Source organism: Lissotriton helveticus, chromosome 12 (genome assembly GCF_964261635.1).
Source record: "Lissotriton helveticus chromosome 12, aLisHel1.1, whole genome shotgun sequence".
NCBI lineage: Eukaryota > Metazoa > Chordata > Amphibia > Caudata > Salamandridae > Lissotriton > Lissotriton helveticus.
Window position 1 is genome coordinate 870606110 of NC_136073.1, and position 21201 is coordinate 870627310.

The following is a 21201-nucleotide window of genomic DNA, read 5'->3' on the forward strand; positions in this document are numbered from 1 at the left end:
CAAGGGCAGATGAACTTATAGATAGATTGGCTTCTGCCAACTACTTAAGCATATTTGACCTGACAGCTGGGTATTGGCAAATCAGGTTAGCTGAGGAAGCCAGGCCCAAGACAGCATTTTCTACCCCTGGTGGACATTATCAGTTTGTGGTAATGCCCTTTGGGTTGAAAAATGCACCTGCCACCTTCCAAAGGCTGGTGAATCAAGTTCTCACTGGGATGGATGACTTCTGTGCAGCATATCTGGACGATATTGCTGTCTTTAGCTCCACCTGGGAGGATCACCTGGTCCACCTGAGGAAAGTGTTAGAGGCCCTGCAAAAGGCAGGCCTCACTATCAAGGCCACTAAGTGCCAGATAGGGCAGACACAGGTTGTATACCTGGGCCACCTTGTAGGTGGAGGCCAGGTTCAGCCATTGGAGAGTAAGATACAGGCCATCAAGGACTGGGCTCCTCCAATCACCCAGACTCAGGTTCGAGCTTTTTTGGGCCTGACTGGGTACTATAGGAAGTTTGTCAGAAATTATGGGTCCATAGTGACCCCCCTTAATGACCTGACAAGCAAGAAGATGCCAAAGAAAGTTCAGTGGACAGCAAGCTGTCAGAAAGCATTCGATGACCTAAAGCAGGCCATGTGCACAGCACCTATCCTAAAGAGTCCAGACTTCTCCAAACCATTCATTGTCCAAACAGATGCTTCTGAGTTGGGTGTGGGAGCTGTTCTATCTCAGCTGAATTTTGATGGCAACGACCAGCCAATTGCTTTCATTAGCAGAAGGCTGACCCCCAGAGAGAAATTGGTCAGCTATTGAGAGGGAGGCCTTTGCTGTGGTATGGGCCCTGAAGAAGTTGAGGTCCTACTTGTTTGGAACTCACTTCACAGTTCAGACCGACCATAAGCCCCTCTTATGGCTAAGTCAGATGAAGGGTGAAAACCCCAAACTACTTAGGTGGTCCATTTCCCTACAGGGGATGGATTTTACAGTGGAGCATAGACCTGGTGCTGATCATGGCAATGCCGATGGGCTCTCCTGGTATTTCCACTTAGAGCAAGAAGACTCACCTGGTCAAGGTTAGTTTATTGTCCCAAAGTTTGGGGGGGGGGTCATGTAGGAGAGTAGGGTCTGCAATCCTATGATCACCCAGATTTTCGCTTTTTGCTTCACTGGTTTACGACTTTCCCTGGCTGTGGGCCTGCTAATCAGACCCACAGCCTAGCTGTTCTCTCTATTCCAAATTGTACCCAGGTACTGAATTGGCGCTGGGCCCTCTCTAAGTCCCTGTACCCAGGGCTGAGGTGCACCCAGAAGTCTCCCAGGGGCTGCAGCATGTATTATGCCACCCCTGGACTGACTAACCAAACAGACACAACTGGCTGCTTGACAGCTGGGGGGAAGGTGGTGTACTCACCCTTTGCTTTAGATATAGTATCCGTATATCTAAACCTAAATGGACACACAGATCTCCTATCAGTCACCCCTATGGCAGGCCTTAACAATCCTGAAGGCAGAGTGCTTGGAATCGTGTGAGATAGTGCTCTGGCATGAGCTGAGCCTGTCTGCGGCTTTCGGGATCCATCCCTTAGCCGTTTCCATGATATCGCATACCATATACTCTTAAGTGCATTATAATCCTCGCGGTTATATGCCAACTCTGGTATCGCTTTATCAAAACATGTCGAGTAAGGTGTCATACGAATTGGAATACTAACCCCTCGCCAATTCTGGCGACGGGGTTAGCATTCCACCCTTCTAGAGGGACACGACATGTATGTAACCTGTAACCCCGGTTAAAGTCAGACATAGCCTTAGCTCCACAAAATGGATGCTGCCACCGAGACACAAGTCTGCCCTCCTGCTGCTGGGAGTCCTCCCAGAGCAGGAGGCAAGGACAAAGGGTTTCCTGTCAGGGGCGGTGCCAGCACCGTCCCAGACAGGATTTTGTGTATCCTAGGTAGGCAGGGCTTTAGAGGAAGGTGACTGCAAGTGGCACCCCGGTGCTCACTGTGCATAGGCCGGCTGAAACCAGTTCCAGGGGCACTCCAGCCCCTGGCCTGGGGAAAGCCCGCCAAAGGAGAGGGGTGTAACCACCCCCCTCCTGGTCCCACCCATAGGGCAGGACTTAGTCGCGTGCCAGCCCCCTTTTGCAGGATAAAGGTAGGAACTGGCCCCCTTCCAAATCAGATCATCTTTGAATCCTGAAACTACTTTCTTCAAGAAGGAACTCAAGACTCTTCTCAAGATTTCTCCCTTGTGACTAAGGAGTAGTCACCCTGCAGCAGCAGGCACCAACCAAGTATCGCGGTTTGTTGCCAGTCTCTCCTTCGGATCAAGACTGCTCCAGCACGGCGAGAACCGGCTTCCCTGGCACCTCTGACCTCAACCTACATCATCAGCCCAGCTGTGATCCGTGGGTGCGACGAGACCTCGAAGGACCGGCCATCTTCAGAACTGCACGACGCTTGTCCAGCACGACTCCCGAGTGACCCTCGACTGAGTGCTTTGGGGTAAGAGAAGCCCCGATCCTCAGCAGCTCCAGCACCGAAGTTCAGCCCCCCTGCATCCACGAGATCTGCGTGGGGCCCTTCTGCTTTTTGCTGCTCACCGCGTTGTCCAGGTCGCTTGCCCGTTGGCTAGTGGCCCCTTCACGACGCTCCACGACGACAAACACTGCTGGTCTGGTTGCTCCAGACTGGCCCTTGCTTCCCTCCATCAGAGAAGCACCCTGGACCCTCCTGGTCCACTCAAGACGCCATTTTAGGTCCACCGCGTGGGCCTTGCCTTTGCCAAGACTTGTTGCCCAATCCTGGGTCCAGCGACGTCGACAGCAAGAACCTTCGTGGGACAGCTCGCACCTCCATCCTGGTCGCCGACAACGCCTCCTGGTCCGAGAGACTGCAGAGCCCAGCAGCGCCCACTCACCTGACTGCGGTGACTTCGCCTGGTGCCATCCTGGTGCCCACTTAATCACTGGCTAGTGATTCAGAACTTGGTCCCCTCTGCTTTCGCGTCTTCTTCTTCCCTGATCCAGGTTTGGATCACTCCGAACTTTCTTCACTGGCCGCCACCCAGCAACTCTTTCTTCAGGCTCCTGGTTCATCAACGAAGAAACCCGACGACACTTGAACCCTATGCAGCCGCAGCCCCTGGGCTAGGTAAACCGAGTACTCCGGTGCTCCAGCGTAGGCCCACTCTCTAAGTGTCTAGATCCACTTTCGTTTTTGACCTACCTAGTCGGGTTCGCCCGAAAACACTAACTTTGCATTTACTAGGATCCATAGACTTTGCTCCGCATTACGCGTGAGAGTTCCCACTCTGCACACGATGTCCCTAGGTCTCCTGCTAGTAATCTAAAGGTTCAGTAGTCCAGTCCTAGCGATCCCAAAGCCTATGAGAGTAGTACTTACCGGCTAGTAATTTCGCATTCCACTTTTGTAGTATATGGTTTTTCGTGCCCCTCGGGCATTTGTGTAAATTGTGCGACTTAAAGTATTTTCTTAACAGTTTTGTATTGTGCTTAGCTCCCTGACTCATAAAGAGTTCAGGGTAGACTTGTTAGAAATAAATATACATTTATTTTCATAACAACTTGTGTGCTGTCCTTTCACTGGGTGTTCAAGGGGTAATGTGATGGTAAAACAGCTGGCTTAACACGCCCTGTAGAGTCTTAGCCTTAGACTGCTCGTATCCATGCTACTAGGATAGCTGGTCTATAAGGTTGACTTACAACCAATCATCAATAAGGGTTGTTTGGACTGATACATAGTGATCACTAGAATAGTGAGCACTGCATATCAGGCCAACTTCTCACATTCACCAACAACTATGTGCATAGCCAAAAGAGTCTTTGATCATCTCCATCAGAATCCTCCTCTTCCTCAAGTAACAGTGCGGGAGGCAAGGGGGTAACCCTCCTTGGAGAAGTCATGTCCGGTGTTATCCTTTTCAAGGAAATAGTGATCCTCTCCGTCGACGAGGTCGTCGACGGAAAATTCACCGTCGACAGTTGAATTGTCGATGACGAGATGGGTGTCGTCGACACTGCTGTTGACGAGACCATCAACGCTCCCGCCGTCATCATAGTTATCGAAGCTCTCGTCAACGACACCGTCGTCACCACCGCCGTTGACGACATCCTCGTCGTCGCTGTCGTTACCTTCGTCGACATCCTCATCGACGTCGCCGTAACAGTCGTCGACGCTCCCATCGTCGACGCCGAATGCACCGTCGAGGAGCCTGTCGACGGTGTAACTTTTCCCACCTGTGATTTAGGAGCTTTCGTCGACGGAGTCTTCTGCAGCGTCGTCGGCGACTTGGAACCTTTCTCTGACTTCTCAGATGCCAGAGAAGAGGGCTTCTGGAATGTCTTAGCAGCCTCCACCACTGCTGTAGCTGTAGATAGTCCTTCCCTCTTTTTTATACCGTGGTGAGGATATTTACTAGGACTCCGGCTCTCAGACTCACAGGGGTCTTTTTTGAGGCCTTAACTGGACATTCTGTAGAAAGTGAAGGGGAAACCCTACCCCTTTTGACTGACCTTCTAGATGAGGCTGCAGATGAAGAGTCGTCACTGTCACTTGACAGAGTTTCCTTCCTTGACTTTAATTTCTGGAGCCAAGTGAGGAGGCAACCCTCACGGTCCCGGAGGGTCTTTGAAGAGAAGGTGCGGCAGATCTTGCAGTCCGCAGCCTTATGATCTGGATACAGGCAATAAATGCAGTCCGTATGCCTGTCTTCCACATACAGCCTTTTCTTGCCACGGGTGGCACAAGCCTTGAAAAGGGCTTTCTTCTCTTTGTCAGACATTTCTAGATGAAACACCTAACAATCTTGAAGAAAAATGCTGGAAAAATCCTCAAATAGAGTTGAAGTGAGCAGAGCTCAAAGGAGACTCCCTGAGCACAACGTGCAGTAGAAAATCTGAGGCTCTGAGGTTCTCTCAGGAGGGTTCTATGGGGAGAGGCTAATCGGATTGTTTTTTGCTTTACTTTGGTCTCTTTTGCAAAAAGAGGCGGATATGCTACAAAAGGGAATGAGACCTAGGCCTTTTTCTTTCTCTTTTGTACCTACTGCTATGTTATTTTTGTTACCGAGACTCCTATTACGACGACGGGGAATGATACAAGCTATGGAAATCTATTAAAGTTCCAATACTGGGGCAAGTTGCAGTTGTCTGAAATAGTGTTTTAAGTACTGCTTGGCCTACATTAGCTTGTTGTTGTGTTAGTAGTGTTTGGTAAATGTGTGTGGTGTAGACCATGTAGCTGCCTTACATATATCAGCTAGAGGAATGTTGCCTAAAAAGGCAGCAGATGCCCCTATTTTGCTGGTGGAATGAGGTCTAGAGGGTATGGATAAAGTTATTTTATCATTAGCATAGCATGTTTGAATGCATTTAACAATCCATCTTGCAATACCAGATTTAGAGATGGGATTGCCTTTGTGAGGCGGAACAAATGCAACAGTTGTTTTGTGAAAATCTTGTGTTCTATCTATGTAGTACAATAAAGCCCTTTTAAAGTCAAGTGTGAGAAAAGAGCGTTCTGCTACAGAATCATGTTGCGGAAAAAAGACTGGTAACTCAACTGATTGGTTGATATGAAATGCAGAAATCACTTTTGTAAGGAATTTAGGGTTGGTATCTAGAACTACCCTGTCTTTGTGTAGTTGAAAGAAGGGTTCTTCTAAGGTTAATGACTGTAGCTCACCAACTCTCGTCAGTGACGTGATCGCAATGAGGAAAGCACATTTCCATGAGAGAAAATGCAAGGGGCACTTATGCAATGGTTCAAAAGGTGGACCCATGAGCCTTGTGAGAACAATGTTGAGATTCCGAAGTGGGGCAGGAGGAATCCTTGGTGGCATTACTCTCTTCACCTCATCCATGAAAGCTTTGATTACTGGAACTCTGAATAGTGACCGATGCTGCCTGTTATGCAAATACACAGCTACTACTACAAGGTGCAAACAAATAGATGTATAAGCTAGTCCAATTTGCTGTAAATGTAACAGGTAACAAATAATGTTTTGTATAGAAGCATCTAAAGGATTGATTTTGTTCTTATTGCAGTGAAAACACATCTTTTCCACGTTGCTGCATAGCAAGGTTTGGTGGTAGGCCTTGTTACTTCTTCTAGAATATTCATACAGTCTGTTGGTAAATGTAACCAAACCCTATGACTTCAGGAGCCAGATCGCTAGGTTCAGGCACCACAGACAAGCCAAGTGGGGGTCCATCACTGACATCTGTCAATGATAGGCGCCACAAAGCTTGAACCCTGTGGGACATCTCTGAAAAATGGCACTCAACGTCAGTCAAAAAGTGACTGAGGCAAGCTCGATCTGGATCCATGCCGATGGTGCAGAAAAGAAGGCACTGTGGTCAGTGCACTAGGGTGACACTGATATAGGTATTGCACGTCATTTTCGGCACAGACTATGCCACGCGCAGCCGAACAATGCCGACTACCAGGGTGCAAGGGGATTGCTCAAAACATTTCCGGGTCCAGTCTGGCGCCTGGGAATATTCCAAGGTTAGGAATCTGTGGCTAGAAGGCTCTATCAGATGCAATGTTTAGTCTAGTGAACACACCTTTTTTATTGTTAAAAAATTATATCTGTGAGAACACATAGTTGTTGGAGCCACTAATGTAACAACAGACAGATATGCCACAACGACGCCTTTTCCTTTAATCTTAGGGCTCTCACTTGAGGCGCACGACTAGAGGTCCTTGTGTGGTCAATATCCCTATATTTCTTTTTTCTAAGGATGCAGCACTTGCTTTTAGGGATACACTGACACCAAACCTTCCTGATCTAGAGCCCTGAATACTGTGAAAGCTTAGAACTGTGAAGTAAACTTACGTACCACATTCAATGTCTCCTTGAGCCTCACACATTCTTGCTATTACAACTGATGGAAGATATAAAACAATACTCACCCGTTGATCCTGTTTGCGTTTCTTTTTTTGAGCTTTGCTTTGCTGTGGAAAGATCAAACACAAAACTCAGGTGTAACTTTAGCCTCCTCACAAGAATGAGTGCATGTGCCAAGTTTCTGCCTCACATGCTATAGATAGCAGAGTTATAGGTAACATAAAAACTTCAACATCCAGAGACATGCTTCAAGCGTTATAAAATGCTACCTCCACTGTGAATAAAATATCAACCATTTCTCTTGCCTAGAAGGAAGACCGGCTACACCATGCAAAATCGATCCTCCTTGACTGGCTAGCTAGCAGCTTTCTTCAGGTAATTTGATCCTACTGGCTAACATTTTTCCCCACTACGACACAGATACAGGTCTAACTGAGGTAGTAAGTGGCCCAAATGTAACATCGGACAGCCACTGAGCAGTTCATTTGAAGGAGGATGGTTGTCTCAACACTGGTCCCACTTCACTTCCGTTGCATGCAGGCATCAAAGGTATTAGAGTTCTGCTCTACAAACAGCTTTCTTAAAAATTAACAGACCTTAATCATGCTATGTGTCTACCCAGTCAAGCTTCACTCCACAGACAACTTGAAATTGTTTACCTTTTGGACCTCGGAGTCATCTTTCCGGGAATAGCCTTTGGTGAACTCATCGAGAAATGACTGGAAGAGATTCAGAACAAGCTTCACATCCTTTTCTTCCTGCTTTTTTGCCAGACTGGCCACCAGGTACTGGTACTGCTCCATCAGATCACCATAACCAGCTTGAATGTGCCCATTCTGGGAAAACACGGTAATTTAAAGAGAAGTATCGCTTCAGCAACAATCATAAGCAATTCCGCAATGAACTTGAGCAACGGCAGCAGGGTGACTTGCAGCTAAGAGGACAATCTTGTTCTACTGTGTAGGAAAGTCAAAGAACTCATGAGCAGATTCATTTCTATATTTGCAACATACTTTTCAAAAATACAAGAGAAGCATGAACAATCAGAAGACATTCACACATGGTGGAGGACAAGAGCTTATTTCACACAGCTGCCAACTTATGTTTGTAGGTTTCAACCAGAATTATTAACGTTAGCAATATTTATTGAAATGGTGAAGCTTTATGATTTCTAAATATTTAACCTCCTTGTAAGAGCTCCCAATTTTCGGTAAGTGAACTTAGACACAAGGACAAGAAATAATGTGTATGATATTACAGAAGACAGGGAGCTGGAATGAGAACCCAGCTATCATTGATGCAAGTTACTAAACCTATCCACTAGAACAGGGATCACCTTCACACAACTATTTACAATGCAAGTTCAAGCATAGGGTCAGGTTTCCCAACAACGCAAATGATAAATAATAACACTATTTATTTTTAGGCAATGAGCACTAAATCGGCATATCAAATTTGCAGACAAGTAGTGAGCACGACTATCACCACTGTATCAGTTTACAAACATTAGACTTGATATAGCTATGCTTAATAGGTTATGAATCACAGAATTTGTAAGTTCTCCTCTGAAAGGAAGGCAACTACTTACCGGAGTAGAATACATTGTCTTGATGTTTCTTCTAAACATTTCGGTTGCCTCAAAAAACAAACATTCTATCCCAGACTTTTGAGAACTCAAATCATTGATCTGTAAAGACAAAAGGAAATAGATAACCACACCACGCCAGGTACCAGTATGGACAGTCACATATACCTGAAAGAAAACAAGTTACTTACCTGTAACTTTGGTTCCCCAGTACTGGTAACTTTCATAGATTCCCATGCTTTGTATCATTCCCAGTCGTCGGAATGGGAGTCTCGGTAACTAAAAATAACATAGCAGTTGTGAGAAGTTGGCCTGATATATGATGCTCACTAGTTCTAGTAATCACCTTGTATCAGTCCAAACAACCCTTATGGTGATTGATTGTAAGTCAACCTTATAGACCAGCTATCCTAATGGTAGCATGGACAAAGCAGTCTTAGGCTAAACTCTTTATGGCATGTGAAGCCAGCTGTTTTACCACAATATAACCCCTTGAATACCAGATGAAAGGACACCACACAGGTTGTTATGAAAATAAACAATATATTTATTAATAACAAACACCTCTGAACTCTTTATGAGATCAGAGGGCTAAGCACATGACAATCTCTTAGGAAAAATATGATAAGTTGCACAAAATTACAATGGTGCCCTAGGGGCACGGCAAACCATATACTAAGTAAAAGGTATAAGGAAATCGATAGAAGGAATGGAGCTGTCCAGAGGCTGTAGGATCGCTGGGACTACACTACCCTAACTATCCTGCTAAAGGGGGCTGTACTGGTGACTAGGTCCCACCCCTGGGTGGGACCAGGAAGGGGGTGGTTATACCCCCTATCCTTTGAACGGTTTCGCGCCAGAGCTGGGGCAGGGATGCCCCAGCAACTGGTTTGAACCGGTGTATGCACAGGGCACCTTGTGTGCCCCAGGCATGTCTCATTCCTTTCAGGCCTATCCTACCCAATACACAAAATCCTGTCTTGGGTGGTGCTAGCACCTCCCAAGGCAGGAAACCCTTTGTCCAAGCCTCCCTCGCTGGAAGGACTCCCTGCAGCAGGAGGTCAGACTTGTGTCTGTGGTGGCAGCATCCATTTTGTGATGCCAAGGCTCGAGTTAACTTTAACCGGGGTTCACAGTTACATACATGTCGTGTCCCTCTAGAAGGGTGGAATGCTACCCCCGTCGCCAGAATTGGCGAGGGGATGGTATTCCAATTCGTATGACACCTTACTCGACAAGTTTTGATAATGCTATACCAAAGTTAGCATTTAACCGCGAGGATTATAATGCACTTAAGAGTATATGGTATAGCGTTATCATGGAACAGCTATTAGGACTTGGTTCCGCAAGCTGCAGACTGGCTCAGCTCATGCCAGTGCACCATCTCACATAATTCCAAGCACTCTGCCTTCAGGATTGATAAGGCCTGCCATAGGAGTGACTGATAGGAATATATGTGTCCATTTTAGGGTTAGATATAGGTATACTATATCTTCAGCAAAGGGTGATTACACCGCCTTGCCCCAGCTGTCGTGCAGCCAGTTGTGTCTGTTTAGATGGCCAGCCAGGGGTGGCATAATACATGCTTCAGCCCCTGGTAGGCCCTGGGCACACCTATGCCCTGGGTACCTAAGGTACACTGTACAGGGACTGATAAGGTGGCCCAGTACCAATTGGTACATGCACCTAAAGTACATGGATGTCAATTTAGAGAGAGAACAGCTAGGCTGTGGGTCTGATTAGCAGGCCCACAGCCAGGGAAAGTCGTAAACCAGTCAAGCAAAAAGCAAAAATCTGGGGTGACCATAGGATTGCAGACCCCACTCTCCTACAGCAGTGGGTACAAAAGAGAAAGGAAAGGCCTGGGCCTCATTCCCTTTTGTAGCATTTCCTTGGGGAGGCGGGCGGGCGCATAGGAATCTATGAAAGTTACCAAAACTGGGGAACCAAAGTTACAGGTAAGTAACTTGTTTTCTTGCCCCAGTATTGGAACTTTCATAGATTCCCGTGCTTTGTATCAGAGTAGCAAGCAGTAAGCAATACAGCACATTTTGTGGCATAAACATACATTGCAAAAGCCATCAGTATTCCAAAGATACAAAATGTGCAAACAAGGAAGGAGGGATCGAAAGAAAACAAGTTACTTACCTGTAACTTTGGTTCCCCGGTATTGGTAACTTTCATAGATTCCCATGCTTTGTATCATTCCCCGTCGTCGGAATGGGAGCCTCGGTAGTATCACAACCATAGAAACAAAAGAGAAAAATAGGCCTAGGCCTCATCTCATTTTGTATCCTATAATCCTCTTTGTGTAAAAGAGACCAAACTTTTGTCAGGACTAATCAGAGCAGCCTCACCCCATAGAACCTTCCTGAGAGAGCTCAGAGCCTCAGATTTTCGTAGCCGTTGTGCAAACCACCACTATCTCTGTAAAAAGACTGAGCTTTCCCAGGGGAGGAGGGTGGGCGCATGGGAATCTATGAAAGTTACCAATACTGGGGAACCAAAGTTACAGGTAAGTAACTTGTTTTCTTGCCCCAGTATTGGAACTTTCATAGATTCCCATGCTTTGTATCAGAGTAGCTAGCAGTAAATCACCAAGACACATTTTGTAGACACATGGCATACTTAACCATATAGCAATACTTATAGCATAGCAAAACCAGAAACAAAATGTGCTCACTAGGAAGGAGGGATTGTAGGGAAAGCTCACCTCTCAATGAAAAAGATTCCGAAGGACTGCTTGACCAACAGCCGCCTTGTCACGTCCTGCAGACTCCAGGCAGTAGTGTTTCGTGAAGGTATGAGTACTGCTCCACGTTGCTGCCCTGCATATGTCCTTGATGGCGACTCCAGAGAAAAGAGCCACAGACCTTGTGGAATGTGCACGGACATTCCTGAGCAGGGGCCTGCCCGCCTCCTGATGACAGAATTGAATTGCACTGGAGATCCAGCGGGAAATGCCACTCTTTGCCAAAGGAAACCCCTTCCGTGGAGCGCTGTAGGACACAAACAATTGGGATGATTTTCGAAAGGGTCGAGTGCGTTCCAAGTAGAATTTTAAGCATCTTTGAATGTCCAAAGAATGTAATGTGCGTTCCGCAGGCCTAGAAGGGCGCGGAAAGAAAAACTTTAAAATCAAGGGTTCATTCAAGTGGAACTCAGACGGCACCTTCGGAATAAATTTTGGATTGGTGCGAAGGATAAGCACATCTTTCTTGAATTGAAGGAATGGATCTACTATGGAGAGGGCTTGAAGCTCACTAACTCTTCTAGCTGATGTTAGCGCCAAGAGGAGGGCAAGTTTCCAAGACAGGAATTTCAAATCCGCCTTGTGAACAGGCTCAAACGGAGCTTTCATGAGTTGAGCCAGGACAAGGTTGAGCTGCCAAACTGGCGGAGGAGGGCGAACTGGAGGATATATTCGAAAGAAGCCTTTCAAGAATTGTTTAACAATCCTAGAGGACCATTAGGATGGGCCTGAAGAACTGCGCCGAAACCTCGATATGGCTGCAAGATGTACCTTCACAGACGAATGCGCCAACCCAGATTTAGCCAATGATAGTATATGTGGCAAAAGTTGATGAGGCAGATATTTGTAAGGATGCTGACACCACAGGCAGAACCTCTTCCATTTCGCCTTGTAAGTTTTATTAGTGCTTGGTGCTCGAGCCTGGGACAAAACTTATCTACACGGCTTTGAGTCCGACCCTATTCAACATCTACGTGACCCCACTTGCCAGGCTAATTAAATCATTTGGGATGGAGATAGTGTCTTATGCCGATGACACCCAGATCCTCGTCTCTCTCTCCCAATCAGGTGTCCCGATTGCCGCCAATTTTAGATCTTGTATGGAGGCAGTCGGGCAATGGATGATTTATAATTCATTAAAACTGAATGGAGAGAAGACGGAGGTGATGGTATTTGGAGGGAAAGAGGACGTCTGGTCATCTAGCTGGTGGCCAGATTCTTTAGGAGGTTGCCCCACCCCCACTTCTTCGGCTAAAAACCTAGGGGTCATGATTGACCCGGCTCTCAATCTGGACAAACAGGTCAACCGAACCATCTCTACGTGTTGGGGCATCATTTATATTCTCAGGAGGATCAGACACTATCTATCCTTGCAGGCAAGGAAACAGATTGCTGTTGCCCTGATTGGCTCCCGGCTGGACTACTGCAATGCGCTGTATGTGGGACTGAATAAGAGTCTACTGCAGCGCTTGCAGGTAGTCCAGAATGCCACTGCTAGGTTTGTCCTAGACCTCCCCAAACGGGCCTCAGCCACAGCGGCCAGAAAGCTGCTACACTGGCTTCCTGTGGAGGACCGCATCCGCTTCAAGACCCTGTGTATGATCTATAGGGCACTAGCCAAGAACAGTCCCACCGGCATACGATCCATTTTGTCTCGCTACACCCCCGTCAGGAACCTACGCTCCTTGAGTGGGCTTCTTCTGTCAGTCCCCCGTATTAGGAGAACTAGATGGGGGGGTAGAGCTTTCTCTACCTTAGGGCCCAAGTGGTGGAACTCCCTCCCTGTCGAACTAAGATCCCTACCCACTATCCAGGCCTTTAGAAAGGCCCTTAAGACTCATCTCTTCGTACAGGCCTATGTGTAATGGATGATATGATCTGATTTGTGATATATGTTGTTAGGCGCCTTGATGCCTTCGGGTTATTGTTTTGCGCAATATAAATTTTATTTCAATTCAATTCAATTCAATTGGAGAGATTCAAATGACGGAACTCACTGTGTTCAGGAGCCACGCTGTCAAGTGCAGCGATTTCGGATCCAGATTGAACACCTGCCCCTGATTCCTCGATAATAGGGACAGAATCTGTCGCAAGCGAATTGGATGATCCTGGGAGAGTAGAAGGAGTTCTGTGTACCAGAATTGCCGGGGCCACGCCGGTGCAATGAGAATAATCTTGCATGGCTCCACCTTCATCTTCCTGAGTACTCGTGGAATGAGGGGAATTGGCGGAAAAGCGTAAAAGAATGCGCCTTACCAGGCAATCGAAAGGGCGTTCCCCAGAGATCCCTGATGGTGAACTTTGCTTGCGTAAAACCGGCATTTGGCGTTCACCGGAGATGCAAAGAGGTCGATGGTCGGTGTCCCCCAGACCGAGAACACACTCTCCAGAATGGACTGATTCAATTCCCATTCGAGATTCACCTCTGACTGGCGACTCAGGGCATCCGCCGTGACATTGAGAGAACCTGGCAGGTGTTCGGCCTGCAAATTGATCCTGTGAAGAATCGCATAATCCCAGATTCTCTGAGCTTCTTTGGACAGGGTTTGCGATTTCGTTCCTCCTTGCTTGATGATGTAGTGCATGGCCGTCGTATTGTCCGTCCGGACCAGCACTGTTTGATTCTGCACTCTGTGAAGGAAAGCCTGCAAATCCAACCGAATGGCCGTCAGCTCCAAAATACTTGATATGGCACTGGCGCTGCTCTGGACTCCAGTGCCCGCTGACTTGAAGCTGTCGGACCACTGCTCCCCAGCCTTCTAAAGAGGCATCTGTAGTCATGATCAAGGGGGATGGTGAAATCCTGAATGTCAGACCTTCTGCGATATTGTCTTTTACTAGCCACCACTCGCATGCCTTTCTCATTTCTGGCGTCACCAACACCTTGTCGTTGAATGATCCCTCTGCTTGGCACCATTGTTTGTCTAGCTCTTTCTGCAGAGGACGCATTCGCAGCCTGCAATGCGGTATTAATGGTATGCAGGGTGACATCGACCCGAGCAAGGACTTGTATTGTCGGACTGAAAGGCATTTCTTTTTCAGCACCTGGCGAGCCGAGACGATCAACTTTTGTTGACGTTCTTCCGAAGGACGAGCTGTGCATCGCTTTGTGTCTAAAATGGCCCCTAGGAATCTTGTGGACCTGGAGGGTTGCAGAACTGACTTGTGTTTGTTTAGCTGAAGGCCCAGGTGACTGAACAACTGGATGCAAGTTGAAACGGCTTGAGAAGTTTCCTTTAAAGATGGAGCCTTGACGAGCCAGTCGTCCAAGTAAGGGAAAACTTCCAGGGATTGTTTTCGTAGAAAAGCCGCTACTGGTGCTAACAATTTGGTGAATACCCGTGGTGCAGACCGAAGGCCAAACGGAAGCACCTTGAATTGGAAATGGCTCTTGCCTACTGTGAAGCGCAGCTGTGAGCTGGGAGTATCGGTATGTGGAAGTACGCATCTTCTAAATCCAGAGACGCCAAATAGTCGCCTGGGTTCAAAAGAGGAAGAATATCTTGGAGAGTGACCATCCTGAAAGATAGTTTGATGAGATAAGTGTTGAGCTCTCGTAGGTCTAGTATGGGGCGCCAAGTCTCTGCCGTCTTCCGAACCAGGAAGAACCTGGAATAAAAACCTCTGCCCCTCTGAGAGAGAGGTACCGGTTCTATTGCCCCCTTGATGAACAATTGGTGGGCTTCGAGATGGAGCAGTCCCAGATGTTTTGTGCGGTTGGCGCCAGGAGCTCTTGTTGGAGGAAGATCTTGGAATTCCAACGTATGGCCACTCTGAACAATATTCAGGACCCACTGGTCCGATGTTATACTCTTCCAGCTGTTCAGACAAAAGGATATCCTGCCCCCCACTGATGTGACTGGGAGGGGAGGAACAGTAGTCAGAGCCAGGAGGCCGCTATTGCCTCTTGTATTGTCGCGTCCCTGGCGGTTCTGACGCCCTCGCTGAGGTTGGCGAGAAAAAGACGCCGATTGTCCCTGGGGTTGATTCGAATATTGAGTCTTATAAGACTGCGAAGACTGCGAGGAATATCTCTGCTGGGTGTTGCCTCTATAAGAAGAGAAACCTCTGACTTGTGCATCTCTGAATGGAACCTTTCCATAGTTCAGTGATCCCAAGGACTTCGCGGTGTCCGTATCCTTTTTTATACTTTGCAGGGCATCATCAACATGCTTACCAAAAAGTATCTCCCCATCAAATGGGAGGTCCAGGATCTTATTTTGGACCTCCTGACGACACCAGGTGGCTCTCAACCAGCCCTGACGGCGTATCACTGCTGACCCTGCTAAGGCACGAAAAGGCGTTGAAGCTATATCCATAGCACAATCGATTACTTCGGAGGATGATTTTTCTCCCTCCATCAGGACTCTCCTGGCCTCTTCCCTATGCCTTCTGACAGCTAACTGTCCACTGAACTTTCTTTGGCATTTTCTTGCTTGTCAAGTTATTAAGTGGTGTCACAATGGACCCATAATTTTTGACAAACTTCCTATAGTAACCAGACAGGCCCAAGAAAGCTCTGACCTGTGTCTGGGTGGTTGGAGGAGCCCAGTCCTTTATGGCCTGTATCTTGCTCTCCAATGGTTGAACCTGGCCTCCACCCACAAGGTGGCCCAGGTACACAACCTGACTCTGCCCCATCTGGCACTTAGTAGCCTTGATAGTGAGGCCTGCCTTTTGCAGGGCCTCCAAAACTTTCCTCCGGTGGATCAGGTGATCCTCCCAGGTGGAGCTAAAGACAGCAATATCATCTAGATATGCTGCACAGAAGTCATCCAACCCAGTGAGAACTTGGTTCACCAACCTTTGAAAAGTGGCCGACAGCGAGAGCCTGCGTGGGACAGCTCGTGCCTCCATCCTGGTCGTCGAAGACACCTCGTGGTCCACGTGGCTGCAGAGTCAAGCGTCCACTCTTCACCTGATCGCGACAACGACATCTGGTTCCTTCCTGGTTCCACTCCATTCACTGGCTAGTGACTGTGAACATTGTCCCCTCTGCTTTCAGGTCTTCTTCTTCAACAATCCACCCTTGGATTGCACCGGACATCTTCCTCCTGGTCGCCTGCAGCATCTTTTCTTTCAGGCTCCATTGACTTCAACGCGAGTACCCGACGCACTTTGACACCTATGCACCCGCAGCCCGTGGGTGAGGTAACGAGAGCATTTCGGTGCTCAAGAGTAGTTTAACTGTCCTAGTGTCCAGTTCCACAGTCGTTTTAGTCCTACCTAGTCAGTATTGTCCGTACTCACCTTTAACTTGAACTGTACTGTCCATAGACGTTGTTACGCATCTCGCGTGTGAGTTCACACTCTGCACACGCGTCCCGTGGGCCTCCTAATACTTACCTGAAGTTAGTATAGCGTGGTCCCATCGATCCTACAGCCTCTGGACAGCTCCATTCCTTTTATCGACTCTCACATTCCACTTACTTAGTATATGGTTTGTCATGCCCCTAGGGCACCATTGTAATTTTGTGCAACTTGTAGTATTTTTCGTAAGAGAGTGTCATGTGCTTAGCCTTCTGACCTCATAGAGTTCAGAGGTGTTGTTATTGATAAATATACTGTTTATTTTCAAAACAACCTGTGTGGTGTCCTTTCACTTGGTATTCAAGGGGTTATATTGTGGTAAAACAGCTGGCTTCACATACCAAAAGAGTTTAGCCTAAGACTGCTTTGTCCATGCTACCATTAGGATAGCTGGTCTATAAGGTTGACTTACAACCAATCACCATAAGGGTTGTTTGGACTGATACAAGGTGATCCCTAGAACTAGTGAGCATCATATATCAGGCCAACTTCTCACAGGCACCATCAAGCGCTCAACGGTTTGCTTTATCGTTGCTCCCGCCGGAGCTCGAACGACAGAGCCTGACAAGAACCGGACTTCCAGACATCCAACAGCCCGATCCACAGCCACAGCAAAGCTGAGACCCGTGGAGGCGACGAGAGACGTGGGACCGGCCATATTGGAAAGCCAGCGAAGTGCTTTCTGTGCAGCACTTGAGGCACACTTGAAGCTGTGCATTGGGGATTGAGAAGCCCCAGCCCGAGCATCCTTTGCACCAAAGATCACCTCTCCACACTCATCGAGTGCGGCGTGGGGCCCTTTTGCATTTTCCTGCTCGACGCATCTGTCCGGTCACTTGCCCGTTGGCTAGTGGCCTCTGTGACGACGAACCTTCGAATTTTCAACGCTGGTCTGGTTGCTCCAGACTGGCCCTTCCTCCCCTGAAAAGGAGCAGCCCATCAGACCTTGCCGGTCTGATCCAGAAGCCATCTTCGATTCCTGCGTGGGTTGCATTTGCCAAGGCCTGTTGACTCCGAATCGAGATCCGACACCGCCGACAGCGTGAGCCTTCGTGGGACAGTCCATGTCCAGCACCTGGTCGCCGTCGACACCTCCTGGTCCACGTGGCAGCAGAGACAACCTTCTCGACATCACCTGATCGCAACCCGACATCGCCTGGTTCCTTCCTGGTCACTGGCTAGTGACCCAGACTCACACCCATTGACTTCTATTGGTGCACTGCACCCGCATCCTGTGGGCCTCCTACTCCCTAACTGCTGTTAGTCCAGTGTAGCCCCAGCGATTCCCAAAGCCCTAGGCCTTACCATTGTTCGTGACGTGGTTCTTATACCACTATTTTAGTATATGGTTTTAAGGGCCACCAGGGCGTATCCATATTTGTGCAACTTTTGTATTTTATATTAAGTTATTTGTTATATGCTTGTGCTCCTGTGCTCATAAAGAGTTAAGGTAATTTATTTAGAAATAAATACATTTATATTTTGAATATATAACCTGTGTGGTGTCCTTTCATTTGGTATTAAAAGGTTTACATATGGAAAACAGCTGGCTACACATGCCCTCTTGAGTTTAGCCTACGACTGCTTTTGTCCATGCTACCACTAGGATAGCTGGTCTATAAGGTTGACTTTACAACCATCACCATAAGGGTTGTTTGGACTGGTGCAAGGTGCTCACTAGAATAGTGAACATCATATACAAGGCCAACTTCTCACAGCCTTCTTGAAGATGTAGCTGAAGAAGAGTCCTCACTTTCACTGGAAACTGTGTCCTTTCCAGACTTCAACTTCTGGAGCCAGGTAAGAAGTCTGCCCTCACGGTCCCGGAGGGTTTTGGTGGAAAAGGTGCGGCAGATCTTGCAGTCCGCAGCCTTATGCTCAGGATAGAGGCAATAGATACAATCTTTATGCCTATCCTCCACAAACAATCTTTTCTTGCCACAGGTGGAGCTTGGCTTGAAAAGGGCCTTCTTCTTCTCTTTATCACACATTCTGGAAGAGACAGCCAACAATTTTGAAGAAAAAATACTGAAGAAAAACTGAAAAAGAGTTGAGATTGAACAGAGCTCAAAGGAGACTCCCTAAGCACAACGTGCGGTAGAACATCTGAGGCTCCTTCAGGAGGGTTCTAAGGGGTCAGGCTCTTCTGATTGGCTGATGATTGGTTTTGTCTCTTTTAAAAAAATAGGCGGATATGCTACAAAAGGTAATGAGGCCTAGGCCTTTCCTTTCTCTTATGTACCTACTGCTATGTTATTTTTGGTTACCGAGACTCCCATTCCGACAACGGGGAATGATACAATGCATGGGAATCTATGAAAGTTCCAATACTGGGGCAATCAGAGCTATTCCAAACAAACGACTGAACATATTAAAAAAAAACAATGTACAGAGCTCAACTTCTGCATTCCCATCAGCATTATAACAGCAAGGAAGATGAGCTCATACAAAGGGAAAATCCAATTGTTGGCTTGCCTACAGTTTTAGTTGGTGTGTTGTCTAAGATCTACTGGAAAATACCAATACCTAACAGTAACTGCTGGGTCAGCCCATTCTTTATAATTGGCTCGCTTTCATGTCAATCTCCTTTACTCGCTTACTTGCTTATTTGGTGGTTTCCCTCACTGTTTTTGTGTTTCTTCTTCTACTAGACAGCATCTTTACTATGCTTTTGACTGGATGCCGTGAGGTATGCCATGGCTTACATCACAGAGTTTCTGTTTTCTTTCTCGTAGAACACACCATGGGAGTGCATGTGTTTTCTTGTTCTGCCACCTGTGTGGTGTTTCCTCCTGTTCATCCATGCCCCAAGCTCGTCCTGTGCCATTCACACCCCAAACTTGTCCATAGAAGCACAGCAACAGGTATAATTTTGCTGGGCCGATTAAAGAGAAGATTACTTGGTTGGTTTTATTTCATTTCCCGTGTTCTGTGTGGTGCACGAAATGCCAGGCCGTGGAACACTGAGGCAGCTGTTATGATGTTGGGGGAGGGGGGGGGGCATGCCCCAGCTGCTGCAGAACACCAATAGGCTGGAGCATTTTATCAAGTTGCATCAAAAGTAAATTGGACCTCTGTATGAGTTTTCCTTTAAATTCAGAAACTTCCTTACGCACAGCCTTAAACATATGTCTAAATTTTTAAGTACCTCCAGCTTATCCTGTTTGGCATTTTTATGCTTTATCACATGCAACAGGCTTTTCGAATTCTGTAGTTTTGTATGTGAAAAGTAATTGAAATATAAACTAAGCCATTTTAAAGTCTGAAAATATCGAATTCAATTATCAGTTTCGAGACTCCTAAAAATATGGGTCTGCTGTTGCTCCGATATTTTGATTATTTTAATTTACTTTATCTAACAATGATTTACACACAATCATTGGTAAAGGCAAGAAGCACATGAAAAGCTGCAAAAGCAGAAGACTCTCAGCGGACCTGTCTGCCGTCTCCGTCTACTCTGTGCCAAAGACGTCTCGTCCTGCAGCTGTGTGCCTCCAAATCCCCGGGAGGACTGCCTGGCTTCAAGAAAGACTCAAGACCTCCAGTGAACAGCAGACCGGTTCTCAAGAAATCAGATGACTACTCCGAGATGTGCGGAACCACAAAATTCCAACAACAGAAGCAACCACTGCACCCGTCGTATCCGAGGTGAAGGTGGACAATGGTTCAAACGAGATTCCCCAGCCCTCTAGAGCCCGAGTCAATCGTGGACCATGCCATCTAGACTCCCTGACATCGCCTGCAGCCTCTGCATGCAGGCCTCCTCTGCCACGACTGCCCCGGTAAAGGAAACTCAATGCCTAAAGACATCTCTGGTCCCGGCGCCCCTGGGCTTGGTGTCCCTCCATCACCGAGCGTTGCAAGGTCTGAGCCCACTTGCTGGTTCAGGCCAACTGGCTTACTTGCCAGAGCCTGCAGACACTTTTCGCAGTGACCAATTTTCATTGAAACCTATTGGGCACTCAAAACAGTTTTGCACCCTGCACCTGGCTACCCTGGTTGTGTACACACCTGGTTGTGTACTGCTGGTGCTGCAATGGACCTCCATCCTTAACTCCCCGAGATTGGTCTTGTAAGTCTAAGGACTGTAACTGTTGGAAGAACTTGTTCTTCCTTCGATGGGATAACACTGCTGAACTTAGAAATTGCACTGTGTCCACTTTTTAATGTGAAAAGAGTTTATATTTAAAACGTATTTACTTCAACAATTTTTCTCTGATGCCTAAACATCTATAAGGAGTAGTTTCTGTCCTGTAACTTCAGCTCTGTAGTAGGGGTATCTCTGTTATAGTCATAATCTAGTGAATAGTCCCGCCCATGTGCGTGGACCCCGGAGCAATCAAAAATAATCTCTTAAGTTGTCAAAACATGCAGAACTGCACAGACACTTAAGAGAGAATTTAAAGACAGATAATGCAGCCTATATCCACAGGCTACACTGTCCAGTACTTCAACTAGAAATTCCACCAAAATCCACAAACAGCACAGCCTGTCCAGGTTTCTCCACAGAGAAAAACCTTGCCTTTAACAGCAAAACCCTCTGGAATGATAGAGAGGAAGAAGTGGACAGACAAGCCCCATAGGCTGCCATTATGTGGCTCAGAACAGGATACTGTGCCTTTAAGAGAACTTTCCAGAAGTCTCACAGTATCCCAGAATGCACTGCAGGTCCCTTTTAC

The 21201-nt window shown here is 47.2% G+C and overlaps 1 protein-coding gene across 9 annotated transcripts in view; it reads right to left on the minus strand.

The window, feature by feature from the left end:
* The window catches only part of MYO9B (myosin IXB), a 443882-nt gene that overhangs the window by 94384 nt on the left and 328297 nt on the right, over positions 1–21201 (minus strand). For all 9 annotated transcript variants that reach the window (XM_078671320.1, XM_078671318.1, XM_078671314.1 and 6 more), the window contains 3 exons: positions 8464–8562; positions 7535–7711; positions 6941–6982 (listed from right to left, as the gene is read on the minus strand). In XM_078671320.1, coding sequence (XP_078527446.1) covers positions 6941–6982; positions 7535–7711; positions 8464–8562 — 318 coding nt within the window. The remainder of the gene's footprint in view (positions 1–6940; positions 6983–7534; positions 7712–8463; positions 8563–21201) is intronic.